Raw genomic sequence first — 18,207 nt, 5'->3', positions numbered from 1 at the left:
AAACCTCTGTTTCTATACTCCATTAGCATCGGATGACTTCAGTAACACTCTGAGAGTTCAAGACTTGGGATACAATTCAAAGATACCTAAACTGAAGCAAAGTAACTGTGTGAAATATATTTACTCTGCTGCGTAAATAAGTGGTAACTGTGAGGCAGGAGAAAGACACAGTAGAGTGTGGAGGCAGCTTACTTGCTCACAGCACTGTTCAGTATCCTTCCTTATTTGTAGCCTTGCAACTTTCTCCATATTTCACCCCAATGCACCTGCTCAGCCAGTTTCCCCCTTACTATTCACTCCCAGCAGGCAGGTAGCTGCCTCCTGATCTATACTACCTCCCAGCTCTTTATTTCTGAGGCTAAAGAAAGTGGAGTCACAGAATATGCAGGCTTCTGATCAAACATCTCTCATCCTTCATCCGCCTTTGTAGCAGCACTGACTTAATGGACATTTGACAACATTTACTGTCTCTTGGGGGGAATCTTTTCACCTCTGTAATGCTCCTATTACTTTTACTCTACCAGCCAGACCAAAGGGAAAGCAGCCCTTGGAGCCCAATGTTCTTGCTACTGTACTTTCTACAAGGCCCCCTGGACCCACAAGTTTCCAAGTCTTGAAAAAAATGTTGGAGTAGGATTTACACCTACAGATCAAGAAGAGGAAGTATTGTTCATATATTTTCTTTAAATGTGTTTTATTTGAAATTAAGCCTACCCCTGTATTCTTTTAGTGATTTACAATCTTCAAACATAGTTCTGGCTTTATTTTCTAAAGCATTACTGTTCACCTTTACTATCACACGTTAAGTCTTGCAGTGGGTGCCAGGGATTCTATTACTATGGCAATAAGCTACCCAAACAGACAGCCACAGTAAAGAAATCCCATTGCAGAACATGAACTAAAGACAAAACTAATTGTTCAAAACAGACTTTCTTTCCATTTGCCCAGCCTCTTACTCAAGACAGGTCTGATTCATGTTTGAGGGTCTCAGCTGCTTTAATAGAATGAAAACAGTAGCTAGGAAAACAATCTGTAAAGTTTATTTTCCCACTTAAGGCCGATTCTGCAACTATTTGGGAGAACTGCAATTAATTATCAACAGGTGCACTTTATCATTTTATCTTTGGGAGTCTTGATGTTACCTCATTACTTTAAACAGCTGCAATTAGCTCCAATAGTTTAGACTTTCAAGTCAAACAATTCCTCTGTCCAGACCTACCTCTCATTTCCTTGCCACCTCTGGAAAATTTCCTCCTGTCCTCTACACTGCTATATCAGAGTGTTATTTTTGCATTGGTTTCTCCATATTTGAATATACTCTTTTGTTTAGGTGTTCTATGCACCTACCCATCCAGCCACAACTATCTACAATACTACTTGATGTAGCTTTGAAGTACATCAAAAACATTTGAATACATTTCAGACACTTAGAAAATACAGTCCCAACCACCTGAGAGACTGAATGGGCTTCTGAGTGTATTAACAGATCAACAGAAGCAATAGCCCTGACTGGAACAGCGCCAAGATTTTACAGGGTACATGGCAGGAAGGTAAACCTCCTTAATGTGATCAATTTCCTTCCCTCCTTTTTCCTTTTCATTCCTTCCTCTTCTCTCACCATAACCTTCCTCGCCTCTAAGAGAATAAGCACTTAAATAATTAGATTTCTCCCCTGCCCCTGAGGACTGCACCTTGAAGCAGCAGGAAAGCTCATATGTCCCTATAACCCTTATAGCTATGCCAGCAGGAATTTTTAACTGGGGTCATCTAACCTGAAAAGGTCAAAGTAGGAAGCAGATGAAAAGCAGCCCACTGGCCATCTAGACCTGGGGGAGGAGGAAGCAGGAGGAAGAAGGAGGTGAAAGAACAGGCCATGTCATAAAAAGGGAAAAAAACCTCCAACAGCTAGAGAAGTCCTAGGCAGCAATTCTGGCTAACAGCATGAAAATGACCTAGGGTAGGAGCACGACTTTGCTCCAAGCAAAACCTCCCAGATTCAGATTCGTGTTCACTAAGCTGTTTTAGTTCCAACAGAGATCTTAACCAAGAAAAAAACAGATTATTTTAAAAATATTGCATGCAAAAACTATTCAATACATAAAGTTATTATTGGAATAAAGAAAGTTAGTTACTATACCTGAGCACCCAAGTCTTGAAATTCTTTGCAAGCTTCTGGGAACACATCATATGTAATAACTGGATATCCATGTTTTACCAGGTTTTTTGCCATTGGATTTCCCATGTTACCCAGCCCAATGAATCCAACTGGGGTTTTGGAAGCCATTGCCCTAAAACACACTGATTTCAAAACAATAAATATCAACACATTTGCATTTTAGAGTAATGTATAACAATGATGTAACAAAAGCTAGAATGCAAATCTGTTTGCACAACTTAAATTAAAATTCTGAAAAAGGCAGAAACGTGATTCCTTTTCCACATAATTCAAACTGCAGATTATCGCTCACATTGGGCCACAAATACCATCCCTGAATGAATTTTTGCATAGGAAAGAAAATTACTTTTATTAGGAAAACGTGTTTCAAAAAGTATAGTAATAATCAAATTTGAACAACATCTCTGAAAGCTCAGGTCTGAGTTTCAGCCTGAGAGGAGCTCAAGAACAGATTTAAAATAAGCAGGCATGTCACCGTTTTCATATGTGTCTAAATACTACACTGGAAATGCAAAATCAAATTTTATATCTATTTTACAGACTCCTTATTCACACCTTTGGTTGCAGCCCTGGGATTTAGCACCTGCTCTCAAGAATAGGAGTGAGGCCGACACTTTATTTTATACAGCTCCTCACAGATGAAAACTGGACTTTTCTGATCCTGCATGCAGATATAAGCCACCCACCTAAAAGTCTCAATAATAAATCATTGTCAGTTCTTCAAGTCACATAATCACTTGCACTAAAAGCAAACGCTGAAAATTAGAACAAATTAGAGTATAAGTTTTTTAAAAAATATTAATTATTTGAAGGAATAACCACAGTATTCCACTTATTGTACTAGCAAGACAGAACTATAAAGCATAATCTAAAATACACATTAAACACTACAGTTTTTAGAAGTAGCTAGCAAGTATCAAATACAGGACTGTAAGTAGCACTGCAAGTGTATCAAACGCTGGAGGGTAAGTTGCATGACAGGCATCCATCTGCTGCAACCACTATCCCATCACTTTAAACACTCCTATTCCAAGGGCAGCACAATTTGGCAGTGCTAGGATTTCTATGCTGATTACATAAAATAATTTATCCTTTACAGCAAAGGAAAAAGTTATGCAGAATAAACATTAAGGCATGTGGCAACTAAGCAGCCAGAAACAGGGATAACTGCAGAACTACTGTAGCTCTGAAGTGCACATACAGAAAATGTGCCTAAGCTGGATCTAGACTCTAAGAGGTCTCAATGCTTAGCAAAGAATCCTCTCTAGGCCAATAACACTTGATTAATCATTTTAAAGTCTTCTGACTTTAAGCTCCTTCTTAGCCAGCAATGGTCATGCTCTTTCATCTGCAGCACTATTTTGGAAGTGCCACATTTAATAAATCAAGTTTGTTGAGAGAACTTTGGTCTAAGACATTTTCCACAGATGCCTGCAGCAATTACATTGCTAGAGAAGTAGCACAATTTAAAAGAAAACTGCACTGGGAAAATGCTTTGTGCCAACTGAGATAAGTCAGGAAAAGAGCATATTGCTTTTCTTTACCAAGTGCTAGACGTCAAATCTAGGAGACAAATTAACAAAGAGTCTAAAACACCATAACCAGCCATCGTAATCATCTTTGTGTCCTTCCTTCTCATAGTTTCTATGAGTCAGCCTTCCCCAATACCTCACTCACTCTAATCTAAAATTATTCCTTTTGCTTTCCCAAAGCTTCCAGCTTCCTGTGGAGGTTCAAGTCCTGTTTTTCAGCACCTTTCTTTCTTAACACACTTAACACCAGTGGATCTTATTTGTCTTGACTTCAGCAAAGCTTTCCAAAACAGCTTCCTCTAGAAGCCAAATGTGAAACATATGCACTGGACTGGACTGCAAGACTGCCTGATGGAAGAAATACTGTCTGGACCATTGAAGGTAAGCAACAGGGGCCAGTGGTTCAAAAATCACCAAAAGTCAGTGATGCTTGATGCTCCTCATGGGTCAGTACTGGGGCCACTGCTGCTTTAAAATTTCATCAGTGACTCTGATGAGAGGATATAATCACCCACAGGAAGATCATGTATGACACCAAACTTGGGGGCAATAGCTAAAAAACTGCAGGGCAGGACTACCATTTCTCCAGTAGAAATAAGCCTCAAGAAGTTCCAGCAAAGACAAACACAGTGTCCTGTACTTGGGGCAGGAGATATTGCAGGCCATGGATGGGCTAGGAAGGTTACAGTTCTGCAGAAAAGGACCTGTGGATCCCCACAGACAAGAAGGTGAGTGTGAGGCAGCACTGCATCCTTGCAGCAAAGAGACTGATTACATATGCCCTACATAAGCAAGCACATACCCAACAAGCCAAAGGAAGAGGTGATTCTATTGTATGCATCATAATACACAGCAGATGGGGTCAAACTTCAGATAGCCCAGCCTACATTAATTAAGATGACTGGGAAGGTGGAGAATATGGCATGTGAGCAGAGGCTAAGGGACCTGTCTTTGCTTAGCCTGGAGAAGCAAAGGCTGACTGCAGTTCTCCACTAGAGGTGGAGACACGACAATATGACACTGAACAATGGCCAAAAGCTGCAGGATGGGAAACCCTGGTTGGAAATAAGAAAGCATCCCTGATGAGAAGAAAGGTTCTGCACTGGAACAGGATGTAGAGAAGTGGTGGAACCTCCATTCTTGGAGCTACCATGGAGCACCCTGAGCAACCTGATCTAGCTTTAAAGTTAGCCCTGTTTCCAAACCTCAGTCATCTTTGTTTCTAGGAGTTCCAAGTAACCTCATCACAAGGCTAAATTTGGATAATATGTCTAGGCTCCTTCTTGCAGACTCTTCACTTTTATTCTCATCTCTTCTCACACCATCTCATAAACATCTAAGAAGAACCCCAAGATAAACATCAAGAAATCTCTTAAAAATCTTCAGAAAACTTTCTTGACAACTTTTTTCTATATCAGTGCTGACATCAGCAGTGATGCCTGTGTGATGGGCTGACCCTGGCTGGATGCCAGGTGCCCACCAAAGCTGCTCTACCATTCCCCTTTTAAGCTGGAGAGCGGCTCTTGGGTTCTTGGGTTGAGATACGGACACAGCATTCACTAATTACCATCATGGGCAAAACAGACTTAAGGAAAATTTATTTATTACCAATGAAATCATAATAGGATAGTAGGATAATGAGAAATTAAAACAAATACATATCTTAAAACACCTTTCCCTCACCTTACTCTTCTTCCTGAGCTCAACTTCACTCCTGATTTCTCAATCTCCTCCCCCAGAGTGGCACAGGGGGATGCAAAATGAGGACTGGGGTCAGTTTATCACATGTTGTCTCTAGCACTGCTTCCTTTTCACACTCTTCCCCTGGTCCAGCATGGGGTTCCCTCCACTGAAGACAGCTCTTCACTAACTACTCTAACATGGGTCCTTTCCAAGGGCTACCATCCTTCAGGAACAGACTTGCTCCAGTATGGGTCCCACAAAAAGGGTCACAAGTCCTGCAAACCTGTTCCAGCATAGGCTCCTCTCTTGCTATGAATCCACAGGTCCTGCCAGCCTGCTCCAGCACAAGCTTCCAACAGGGTCACAGCCTCGTTTGGACATCCATCTGCTCCTGTATGGGGTCCTCCAGGGGCTGCAGGTGGACTATCTGCTCCACCATTAACCTCAGTGGGCAGCAGGGGACAGCCTACCTCACCATGGGCTGCAGAGGAATCTCTGCTCTGGTTCCTGACCACGTTCTCCCCATTCCTTCTTCCCTGACCTTGGGGTCCACAGAGCTGTTCTCTCTCCTCTCTCCAGCTGCAGTTACACAGCTTGATTTTTGCCTCCCTCCCTAAATATATTGTCACAGAGGCACTAACAGCATTGCTGACTGGCCTGACCAACAGCAGCTCTGTCTTGGGAGACAGCTGCCAAGGGCTCTACTGGACATGGAGGAAGCTTCTAGCACATTCTCACAGAGGCCAACCCTGTAGCCCACCTGCTACCAAAACCTTGCCACATAGATCCAATGCAGCCTGTCACTCATACCTACAGCCTAGAAGACACATCCGTGATATGCTGAAATCACATTGATTCCTCCATCATCACATCTGAGATCTCAGCTACTTCAGAACCTGGACACCTGCCTCAACTTAACAGACATAACCTTGTCTTGATCTTCATGGAAAGACTGCAAATTGAGGAGGACATTTTGCTCATGCTACTTTCTATCACTCCTCTCCACCCTGCCTTACTTTTCTCTACCATATCACACATGACTGCTTTGCTTTGACAACTTTTCATGGCTGTCACCACATTTTACTATTAAAACATCAATTGGTAATCAGACTGCAGTGGGAGGTCAATTGCCAACAAGCATTTCTATTACTTCTTTAAGACTTTAAGCTCTTCACAGTGTAAATATCCATGAAGCTGACTCACTTGTTCTACTGTAAGGCCTTCCTTACAAGTCTTCATTTTGCATTATCCCCAGAAGAAACAGCAAAAGATTGTAACATGAGGCAACATGCTGACTGTTAATATTATTAGTATTTGTGTCACTGTTCTCTCTTATTTCCCCTTTTGTCTGTCTCTGTTGATTTTCTCTTCTCTTAGTTCATGAATCAGGGACCATTTTCCATTCTGTGCAGATTTGAATATATTCAAGTCCACAGGAACTGGGACCTATCAGAGAAACAGTCCACTTCCTGGTTGTTTTCTGACTTTTTAGTCAGAAAAGTTTTTAGTTTGGTTTTACTTCTCACAGCCCAGGGTTAAAATAGGCACTCTACATGACACAACAACAAATGATGAGCAATTTGAAAAACATTCAAATCCCCAGGTATTCAAATACAAGAAAACTACTTTACAGGACTAATTAAATTAGCTCACAGACACACCTAATTGATGTGATTTTATTTCAATTTGAATCAACTGCACTTATAATCATGCCACACTTCCATGACTACTTAAGACAGCTGGGGTTTGCTGAACAGAGGATGTTTAAGAAAATACAGTTTTTCACATCTTCATATTGGATGAAACTCCACAGGTGCTATCATGAAAAATGATGTCCAGCTTGAATATCTAGGCACTGCTTACCTCTTGATACATGGCACAGGCTCAGTTTTGAAGTAACTGTAATTCAAATGTCTAAGGATTGATATTCTGCAAAACCACATACTCGTACAGTTGGCTAATCTCATCAATTGTATAAGCACTTGCAGAAACTGTCCCTGTGGCATTGAGTCCATTTTAATTCAGCAATAAAATCTACAGTAATCTGCTGCAGTCAAATGGCTGGAAAAATGCCCAGTCCACATTCAACTTCTGACAAGAGTAGGGAACATCAGAAGTGAGAGCAATAGAAGCTACTTTTAAGATAATCTCTAATACCATGTGAAACTGATTCTCCTTCTGTGGGAAGAGAACCAGCAACATAGGTTAATCTATAGATCAGTTTAATTGTGAACAAAACCTGTACAGTGACTCCAAAGAATCTGGGCTCTTCCCAGGAAATTCTTTATTATTCTCTTGAGCAAATGTGTGCCCACAGAGCCCCGTCCTTATGAAGCTCTGAAGGCCTCTCCTTGAACAAAATACATCCATTAAGAAAGTAAATTTAGAAAATCACACATTGCAATTCTGTCCTTAGAATACCTGGCCTGTCAATGACCTAACACTTGTCTTTTCAAGCTTCTAGATAAGGACACTGAAAGCAATTTTCTTTTTAACCCAAACAATGACAGTCACAAATTCAGGCAATTTCAGATGTTTAAATTTCATTTTACACTACCTCCCAAAGTAACGACTCTTACAGTTGCTATTAAGAATTTGAGCTCCAGTGTGCCCTAAATTCACTGCAAACACTAGACTGCACAGACACTATAATACACAGTTCAGAGGACATTTCTTTTTATTCAAAAAAGAGGAATGAATAGCTGGGTAGGACCACAGAGGGTAGAGGTGGAAAAGGTCCAGTGTGCTTGTACTCTGAAGGAAAGCACAGCCTAACTGGCCAAGAACAGGCCTGAAAAAACAGTAACTCTCAAACTGTAACCTCAATGATATTACTTGCTTTTTGGCTTTATAAAATCATTTTTGAACCATGTTCACCAAAATGTCTAACTCATGGGATGAAATCCCTAGCTCCACAGTCAAGCGAAACCAATAAATCTGGCACAAGGGCCAACAGCCCACATATTCCTCTCCCATATGAATTTCCTAACCAGCATGGTTACAAGTCATATAAATATTCTTGATCTCTCTGGATCAGTGAATCTTGAGCTCTTTTTTCCAATCCAGTAGGTGAGATTTAACAGGAGCATGGGAAGGAAGCTTTATTACTGAAGTTGCTGGCTTTTCTCAGGACTTCATGAGAAAGTAGAGCTGCATGTGGAGTAGCTTGACAAGGAGGGGGAAACATGATGACAATTCAATTTTAGCCATTAAATGAAGCATTTTTGCCACTGAATTAGCATCTTAAGTTCCCGTACAACAGAGGACACCACCCCTTTTCTCCTTCCTGCTTTGAGAAAAGGGATCAGAGAGAGCTTCTGTGTTCTGTGCAGACTTCTTCATGGAAATTTATAAAACCTTCACTGAACTAGATCCTGGAGGGAACTAGCTGGAGAAACACAGAAGTCAGAAAGGCCAGCTGTATATATGCAGAATCAGGTCTTTCTGCCTCTAGAAGCTTTTGCCAATGGAATTTAAATTGCCCCAGGGTCACAGGGCTTTTACAGATTATGCAAAGATTTTGATAACTGCACTCTGTCAAAATCATAATTTAAGAAGATCACAAGACTCTACACTGGGCCGGCTTTACATCTCACTCGCTTTTCCTTGCCTCTGTAAAGGTCTGCTGATAAAAAGCAGACATGCTCTCTTGAAACAATCAAGAGTTTTCTTACCTCATTTTTTGTACCTGTAGCTATATTCCATTAAACTTTTGCTAATACAGCAAAGACAAAAATATGCTGCATGTAACTCTCATCTGAAAAGAGTATCAAGTGTACACTTGATCCCTTAATCAAGTAATGTGCTGGACTTTGGAGCAAAAGGTCTTTCTGACATAAGCCTCTCCTAGGAATTAATGCACCTCAGTACCAGAGTATGGAATCATTTGACAGTTCAAACACAGCTCCTGCAACAACAAAAATATTATTGGACTATCAACTGAATAGGCCTCTACTACTCATCCAAAACTATTTGTAAGGATACCTTCCTTTTGTAGCAGGGAACTGTCTTCTTTGAGGATCATCTCCCTCAGCTAATGAATCTTCATTCACCAGAAAATCTTCCCTTTCTCAGCCCTGATACCTGATTAACACTGCCTTCATCCTCCCTAGTAATTCTCGGGAAGGATTTCTCCCCATCAATGAGAAATGTATTTTTAAAGTAAGGTCAAATACACACTTTTCATGAAGCACCTTTGCCAGAAGACTGCCAGCTGCAGCTCACAAGACTATGTGGTCTCTACCCAACTTGCTAATACACAGACATACATACCCAAGGTGCTCCTCCAAAATCTGCCCTCAGCTATTTTCTTTACAGATGATTTAACAGCTTCTGGTATAAACACACAGAAGAAACAATCCATCATGGTCTGTGCCAACTGCAAAGAGCAACTGACTAAGTAAAGAAGGAACATTCGATGAGTGAAAGAAGACAGCCCACTTGCTAGCCAAGCTGTGGTGGTGGACAGCCCTCAGAGCTGCCAGTTCCTTCACCAGGAATGCCATCATCTCACTCAGAATGACAACTGATTTCACACTATTCAAAAGAAAATTTTTAGGCTACTCAAAACTAAAGAAATGGGTGGCAAACGTAATAAACGCATTACAGCTGGGGAAACCTCAACATATAACTAAGTAGTAGAGCTTAGCAGTTAAGAAGGCTTAATGCTTAGAGCTTCATCCCATAAACACTTCTCAGATCCAACAGGACTTTCAGTGCAGTCACTACTAAATCAGAGCTTAAAACACTGTGAGTGAAATTCTGTCCCATCAAAGTTTTTTGAGAGAGTCACAATTACTCCTTAGACTAGTCACAGTTTCTTGATCAGGTCTTCAGGCAAAGACAAACCACATTTTTCAACTTTAAGTGTCAGTGTAGTGGTTTGGCTTGCTTTTCACAACATGAAACGAGATCCCTTCTATCCTCTCTGTATTAAATGTGACCATTGAAATATTGACAAAGACAGTGGATTTCAAAGCCCTTATGAAAATATCTGACAGCTACATTGCACAGAAAGTTCAAAATACATTGCAAGCTACTGCTTTCAATTGTGGTTTCATAAAAGGTACTAAATACAGACAGATCTCCTGTATTTAACTTTACTAGCATGTGATCAATACGACTGCTGCACCTGATCTATTACTTTGCACAACACCAGAGCTGCAACTATGAAAAAAAAAATCACACATTAGCAGAAGAGAGACAGTCAAGCAAAAATAACACTGAACACTGATTTCAAAATTAAGTGTCAAACACTTTTCATTGATCAGTTTAAATGAGGTTTAAAGGGGAATTACAATTTTTAAGAAGTTACTTACTTAAAAGTAATTAAGTAATTCCTGAAACCCTCTGCGAAGTGTCAAGAATGCAGAATCATAAAGCATTTTATAATAATACATTTCTTCCAGTTGACTACTTGAAAAGCCTTCCCTTTTTCTGTCTGTTTGGAGCCAAACTATAGGGTAACATACATGAGCAACATACTGCTACCAAAATGATATTGAAAAGACCACTGAAGGTGCATTTTCAATTATTTACTTCAGCAACTAAAATACTTGGAAACAGCAGCATCATTTCCAAGTCGGAAAAGGGAAGAGGTTTTGGCTCCAGTTCTGCAGGTATCTTTCTTGTTCACTAGCACCCACAGAACATTTGGAGGTGTTTGCTCTTTCCACCACCCATGAACCAAGCGTAGGTGCGAGTGAGTGTCTGCAGAGCTGGAACAGGAGGAAATGCCTCTGATTCACCCTCAGTTTCAGGAAAACTCAGATACGATGACTGCAAGGGTTGAGCTGCCCAAATCGAGGTGACAGGTACCTGTCACCGGTGCTACAGGAAGCACTTGGTGAGGTTCAGGTAATTTCCAGGTAATTTGCTCTTTTAAGCAAACCAGTGAAAACATTTATTGAGCTAACCCGGAGCTACCGTACGGCCTCGAACACGCGGAGCAGGAGCGCCCCAGGCCACCGACGACTCCCCCCTCCCCACTCCTCCTTCGGGGAGTCCCTCACAGCGGGGCGGCTCCGGGGCCTACCAGGCGTGGGGCCGGGCCCGTCAGGCCCAGGGCCGCTACGGGCAGCGCGGGAGCAGCGCTCCCCGGCCGAACCCCCGGGGAAGGCCCAGCCTTTCCCTTCCCCTTCCCCGCCCGGCGGTCAGAACGGAGCCGGGTCGTGCCGAGGGGAGGGGCAGCTCCTTACCCATCGCCGCGCCAGCGGCACGGCCCCGCCTGTGCCAACGCCACCATCCCGCGGGTCCCCCGAACACCACAGCCGCGGCCATGCTGCACCCCGGCGCCGAGTGACCTCCGGCCAGCGGCCACCCGCCCCGGCACCACACCGCCCGCGCCCTGCGAGCGGCAGCCGCGGTAGCCAATCACAGCCGCCTCCTGGTGGGACGCAGCCAATCAACGCGCAGAGTCTCCTCCCCGCCGCCGGACGGCCCCGCCCACCGCCCCCTGACGGGTGAGGGTGGCCCCGCTCCCTGAGCCCGGAGCGCCGAGCGGGGCGGGGCGAGGGCCGGGCAGGCGCCGGGGCACCTTATTGGGGCAGCGGGGAGGTGGGTAACCGGGTTCTGCTGCCCGCGGCTCCTCCGGGGGAGGGATTTCTTTCCAGCCTGCTTGCCCGCTGCGGTCTCCGTCTCCTGCCTCGCTGCCGGGTAGGCCGCTTGGCTGAGGGGAGGGAACGGAGGCACCGCCGGCTTTTTGGTGCGAGAGGGCGGGGAGGCGCGGCCCGGCATGGGGCCCCTGGACGGCCCCATCCTTCTGAGGGCAGGGGTACCCTCAGCATGGCAGGCTCTGATCTGAGGGAAAAGGCTGCCTTGTACCGTTTTTGCCTGTGGTGTCCCCAAACGGGGCCCGTTTACCCGGTGTGCGATAACGCAATCCACGCACATTGTATTTCTTTACTCCAGCCCTGTGCAGAAAGGGGTGCTGGGTGGTAGCACACCTTCCCCATAACACAGGGTTTCTTATATACACCAAAAAAACCAAACCAAACCAAACCAAACCCAAAACCTTGTCTTTAAGTGTACCGATGTAATTCGTCGACATGACTGGATAAATAGTTCTCTTGTGAGCAGGGATCCTTCCAGCCTGAGGAAGGGTGTTTCAGTATGTTAGTGGGGTAAGCTCAGAGTAAGTTTAATTAGTCATTGTTTTCTATTATATGTTTTATTTAGTGCTTAGAGCAAAAGACATTAGCATCTTCCATTCAGCTCTTCTTCACACCAAGACACAAGTTCGGAAAATACTCTTCCTCCCATCAGTGATGCTGACCTGTCTCTGTTGACATCACCCAGTCTGATGGCAAATGGCAGGTTTCATCCTGCTCAGAGAGCCTGTCAGAGAGTTCATCAGCACTGATGAGATTTGTGATTGAACAAACTATTAAGACCCTTGAGGCTCCCCCAGCATGCAGCATCCAAGCTGACAGTCTGGGAAGAGCTTCAGGGGTGTGAGGAAAGAGGCCAGGTCCTGAGGGAGGACTGGCTGGAAATGGGTGAATGCTGCCTCCTCAGAGGAAGGCTTCAGCTCCAGTCCTGCTCTGTTTCTGTCTCATCAACAAAATAGTTAATTGCCTGATAGCAACTTAATTTGTTATGCAGGAATGCTGGGTACTCCCTCAGTCCTCGGGTTTAGTCTTCTTAGTCTTAGTCTTTAGGCTTAGTCTTGCGAGGTCAGAGGTTTTTTTTCTAGCTGTTATGTAGTATCATTTACAGAGTTCTGGGAGAATGTTGTCACCAGGAATGGATCTTGGGTGTCTCAAAGTCAGCTATTCACTCAGCACTATGTTAGCACAGAAAGGATAGGCTCGATAAGCTCGGCTTGTCTATCAGTACCACATATTTTTGTATAATTGCCACTATAAAGCAATGGATGATACACAGTTAGCCCAGTTCAATATAAAGGAATTTTGTGAGCAGTGAAGAAGGCTGTGGTTATATAGCAGCTTTACTCTGGCACTGAATAATCTGATCTCATACTTTCACCCGGTTGCTTCTTTCTCTCATTGCCTCACAGCTGAGCACTGAGTACTACTTGAGAAGAAAAAAAGATCTCTGCAGCTAAGACACACAAACCCAGACACCCTTAAATTTACTAGCACTTTGCAAAACATCTGAAGCCCCAGGGACTCATATATACCAATATTTTCATAAGCTCACTTGTCACTTCCACCATGCCATTTGAAGTCTGCCAAGTGAATGAAGCTACTGAGCTATGTTTACTTTTCTCCTCAGTGGTGGCAAGATTGAAAACCATCTTGAGCACAGCTTTTGTTGGGATGGGAAGAGGTGTGATTCTGCATCAATGTAGCTATGCTGGCAGAAATCTGTACTGAGTTGTAGAGCAAGTAAGGTCTTCAGAAGTCATTAAAACCTGAATTTTACGTGTAGAACTTTGAAGACAGGGATTTTTTTTCTTTTTTGCTTCCAGAGTGATTCTTCACTGTGTTACATTTTCAGGGGCACTGACACTTTTCCAGCTGGCTGTAGCCTCTTTTCAAGTCTCAAGTGAGTTAGAAAAGCAATTAATTTGGGGTGTTTTTTGAGGATTAAGAAAAGATAGGTGAGTCAAGTGAAGTGTGGTCCTATCATTCAGATTTTTAACTCTCTTTACAAGATGCAAATTTACCTGCACAGCTACATCTTTCTCTAGACCTTTATAATGCCTAAGAGAGTTTTATTTGTGTAGGTATAAATAAAGCACTCTTTGTCTAAAAGGTGTATGAGGAGATTTTCACTTTGTACCGCATAATAAAAATACACTACAATCATTCCCAAGCAAAGCATTAGAAACTGGAAGAAGGAGAGTCCTATTTATAAAAGTGTAGGAGCCTTAGCCTTATTTTACTTTGTCAAAACAGCTATGAATAAACTCTACCATTACAGATATGTCCACTGTTATCATACTGTAGTTTTTACTACAAATTTTACTACAATTGCTTTTGTACAGAGTATGCTTTTGCAGACAAATTAAATACCTGATAGTAGATTAAATTGGAGCCTCTGCTCATGTAGTAAACACTAATAGAACTGATATTAGTTTTTCAGTACTTCTAAAGTAGCCCGTATGGGAAGGAAACATTTGCAGGACCAGATGGTGCAGGGCTGCCATACTGCAGAGCACTTGCAGGAGAAGGGAGAAAAATGAAATTAATGGTGGTGTTGTGGTTTTTATTTCCTCCAAAATGCCCTCTAGTGATGTTTGAACTTTTAGTAGGCTTATAGTAAAGTTAGCTCATTTTGTTAAAAATAATTTTGCCTTTCGGAAAAGTTTATCTCACTCTAAATTAAGCCTTCCTAGTTAATTTTGGGTTGTGTGTTTCTTATTTCTTTGCCAAACTAATCACATTCTTTCCACACGAAGCAAAAAGCTTTGTTAACTTCAAAATACTTTTAAAGTAAATAGCCATGAAAGCTTTTACTTATATTAAAACCCAGGATGGAAATGTTCTGTTTCTTTTTTCCAACAAAGCAACAGCATCTCCTTACTCACACATAGTAAGATAGTGTTTCATAAAGATTTGTATGTGGTGATTTCTGAAATTGTTAACAAGTTAAAATGCAAGTAAACTATTATTTGTATACCTTGGTTCTACAAATTATTTTTTCCTTGTATTAAAAACAGGGATACATACTTCATTTGAGTGCATACAACCCCAACTTTTTAGAGTAAAATGCTTTAAAGTAATGTGAGTAAAGTCTAAAATTGTCTATAAAAATTAATTCATTAGATATTTTAAAATATCCTGAAGTGCCAAAAAAGCTTTCCAGAAATCTGTGATTACACTGCAAACACACCACAGAGGGGAACTGTTAACAAGTGTGCCTTTGCCAATGGTAGGAAGATTGCCAGCCTCTAATTGGCTTTAAAGTTTTGTTCTATCAATGGTGTATTGTATCTTAAAAGCAGTAATGCCAACCTTATGATTTAGGCATGAAATGCGACCTCAAAATATCTGACTGATTATGTCAGGAAGGAACTATTTTCTTTAGGAAAACTTGCTATGAAGCACAAGTAAAGAGTTCGTTCTGTGCGACACAGCAGAAAGAACAGCATAAAAAATATATATGAGAATGGCAGTGTGACAAGTTTACTGTGACAAGTAGTAAACATATAACTAGTACGTGTCTGTTCTCATTGGTAACTCCTATAGTGCTTTATAAAAAAAAATAATATAAATGTCATTTTGAGAACTAATCTTTTAGCTGCCAGACCCATTTAAGTCATTGTTGATCCTTAAACCTGGGTGTACCTGGAGGCCTCCAAATCAGTCTGGTCAGCTCAATTGCTTTTTTGACAGCTTTCTATGATATAAGGGTTAATATAAAATAGCTCTCTGCAGGTCATCTATAATGGACCTGTAAAATGAGCAGGATTTTAAAAATGTTGTCCCTGCTGCTCATGCCCATCCTTACATTACAATTTATGTCCCTCTCAAATGTGCTGAAATAACTGTTGTTAACCCACATCCTCTCACTCATCTGTTTTACAGTCTGCCCCAACTATTGCTTGTGCTGATACACGTTGGTCCTCACCCTGGAAGGACTGAATTGTCCAAGCTGGAATCAATGAGTGGAACAGAAAGCTCTTCAATCAGCTCCTGAAGTGCTGGGTATTGGTAACATAAAACCAAATTCTTGGTCATGGGAAGAGAAATGAGGTTCCTTGTGTCACGCAAAGCAACAGTGATAGAAAAAGGGAAGAAAATGCAACTTTCTTGTCTCTTATTATCATATAACCATGTCAGACCCCTTGCCATTATTACCATGTTCATTAACCCACGTTGCCCTCCTATCATTAATGCACAGTTACCATAGCATCTAACTTGTAGGGTGCTGCTGGCACGTTGCTGCAGGGTCTGAGAAACGTGGAGAAAAAGATACAGTACCTTTGCACTGTGTGGTCCTGGATCCCTGTATCCCAGTTCTTAGATAATAAAAAACTTGTGTATGTTTACTTGCATCATTACATAATGAATGCTTAGTGACGTTGTAAGTCTGCATCTTTGTGTTCAAATGAATGAAATTTATTTTCTCATGCTCTAAGAAATAGATGTAGACCTTAGGTGTGCTCCTTAACCTTTGTGACATTGTAACATGAATGTTAAAACAGGAGAATTTATCACAGCACTCTAAATACAGAAAGCAGCTGCACTGATGTACTACAGTAGGTAGCTAGTTTGCTACCTCTTGGTACATTGTGTCCACTAAGTTCCAGATTATGTAAAGAAACATCAAAAATATGTATGTAAATAAACATAAAATAATGTAAAGAAGGCTACTTGTTTTATTCCTAGTGATGAAACTGTGTCCATCTTAGTTTGCTTTAAAAGTCTCATATAAGCAGACACACACACACAAAAAAAAGGAATTTGAAGTCCCTAAGTCCCTCTATAAATACAAAATATTTGAAGTACGTTTTTGACAATTTGCATTTTCTTAAATTTAAGGATTTTTTTTTTTTACCTTAATATGGAATGTCTGAAAGCAAAAGAAAAAGGAAATAAATACACTGTCATACTATGCTATGGGGAGTTAGATGTACTATTAGAGCCTACCCCTGACTTTAATTCCATTGATGCAGGATAATTATATTAGTAGTAAACTTTTAAAAAGTTTTTCACTGCTTTAGGGAGATTTCCTCTTCAAGACATGGTCTTTTAAAGTTTGGGTTGATAACTAAGCCAAATTTTCACTGAATTTAGCAACAATTACAGGCATATAACACCTATAAAATGGGATCTTCACTGCAGAGTGACATATAAATTTGACATTAATACTGCTTACTGTAGCCAAAAGAAATTACAATAGATGCAACAGCACATTTGAGACTTGATTTAAAATGTATTGGCAGCCAAGCCTACAGTGTTTTATTCCTCATTATAATCTTTCATCTTGCATTTGTTGCATTTGTCTCTCTGCATTGGAGAGCTTTCCTAATGTTTGTAAAATGTAATAAAAGTGCAGTGAGGCTGCTCAGGAATCCCTGAGCTGCACATAGTTGGAGCTGGGAGAGCATTCCAGAGAAATATCTCTTCATATTTCCTCTCTGACTGGTCACTGCTGGAGATGAAATATTGGGCTACAGGGACCTTGAGACCATCACAACATAGCATACTTCATGCTTGCAAATATTCAAGTTGGGATTCTCAGGGCAGCATTCATTTCCTGGCTGTGTGCACTGGAGTAGATAACTAACTGGAATGTTTAAGCAGCAATGTAAGTGGTTATTTTTGCCTACAGAAAAAAACAAACCAAAACAAAACACCCTTGTGTAATCTGAACTGCTTTATTTCTTGCTGAATTGCATGATATATTTTGCAGCATTATATTATTTAGTAATCAACCATGAACTGAATATGTGTGATATTCTGAATATTGCATATGCTTAAGGGGAAGTAAATTGCAGGCTTCTGTGCAAATGCAGTGCCCTGGTGGAACAGGGAAACTTGCTATTGTATGAACATTTACTGTCTATTTTGTCAGAAGCATTTGTACTATACCTTGGAAAGCAGTTGTATCTTGCTGGGACACCATCTCTGTGTTAGAAAGGGCAGGTTACTAGCAGTGCATACCTATTTGTACTAATTGATACCAATTTCAATTAAACACTTGAGTTTTTGCTCCTTTTTATGCCTGATAAATCTCATTAGGATGATTAGGCTAGCTCTTTCAAGTTCTCTTTGATATCCCACCTGAACAAAACACAATAGAGATACTTTATCTAGATGAAATTCATTGGAAAGTGCTGTGGAAAAAAAGTCTTTCCATCACAGCATTTTGCTAAAAGGAATGTGCTGCAGTTCTGGTTATGAG

The 18,207-nt window shown here is 41.4% G+C and overlaps 1 protein-coding gene across 3 annotated transcripts in view; it reads right to left on the bottom strand.

Annotated features, from left to right (window-relative positions):
• HIBADH (3-hydroxyisobutyrate dehydrogenase) overlaps nucleotides 1-11,760 on the bottom strand; it is an 83,040-nt gene extending 71,280 nt beyond the window's left edge. The window contains exons 1-3 of one of the 3 annotated variants that reach the window (XM_071735623.1): nucleotides 11,589-11,739; nucleotides 9,664-9,723; nucleotides 2,138-2,298 (exon numbers count right to left, since the gene is read on the bottom strand). In XM_071735623.1, the coding sequence (XP_071591724.1) occupies nucleotides 2,138-2,298; nucleotides 9,664-9,723; nucleotides 11,589-11,670 (303 nt within the window). In that variant the 5' untranslated portion in view covers nucleotides 11,671-11,739. Of the gene's footprint in view, nucleotides 1-2,137; nucleotides 2,299-9,663; nucleotides 9,724-11,588 lie in introns of all 3 variants that reach the window. The other 2 variants (XM_071735624.1, XM_071735625.1) reach the window with 2 other exon arrangements.
• Nucleotides 11,761-18,207: the final 6,447 nt, after the last annotated feature.

Source organism: Heliangelus exortis, chromosome 2 (assembly GCF_036169615.1).
Source record: "Heliangelus exortis chromosome 2, bHelExo1.hap1, whole genome shotgun sequence".
NCBI classification, from domain to species: Eukaryota; Metazoa; Chordata; class Aves; order Apodiformes; family Trochilidae; genus Heliangelus; species Heliangelus exortis.
This window is presented reverse-complemented; position numbering and strand designations above follow the sequence as displayed.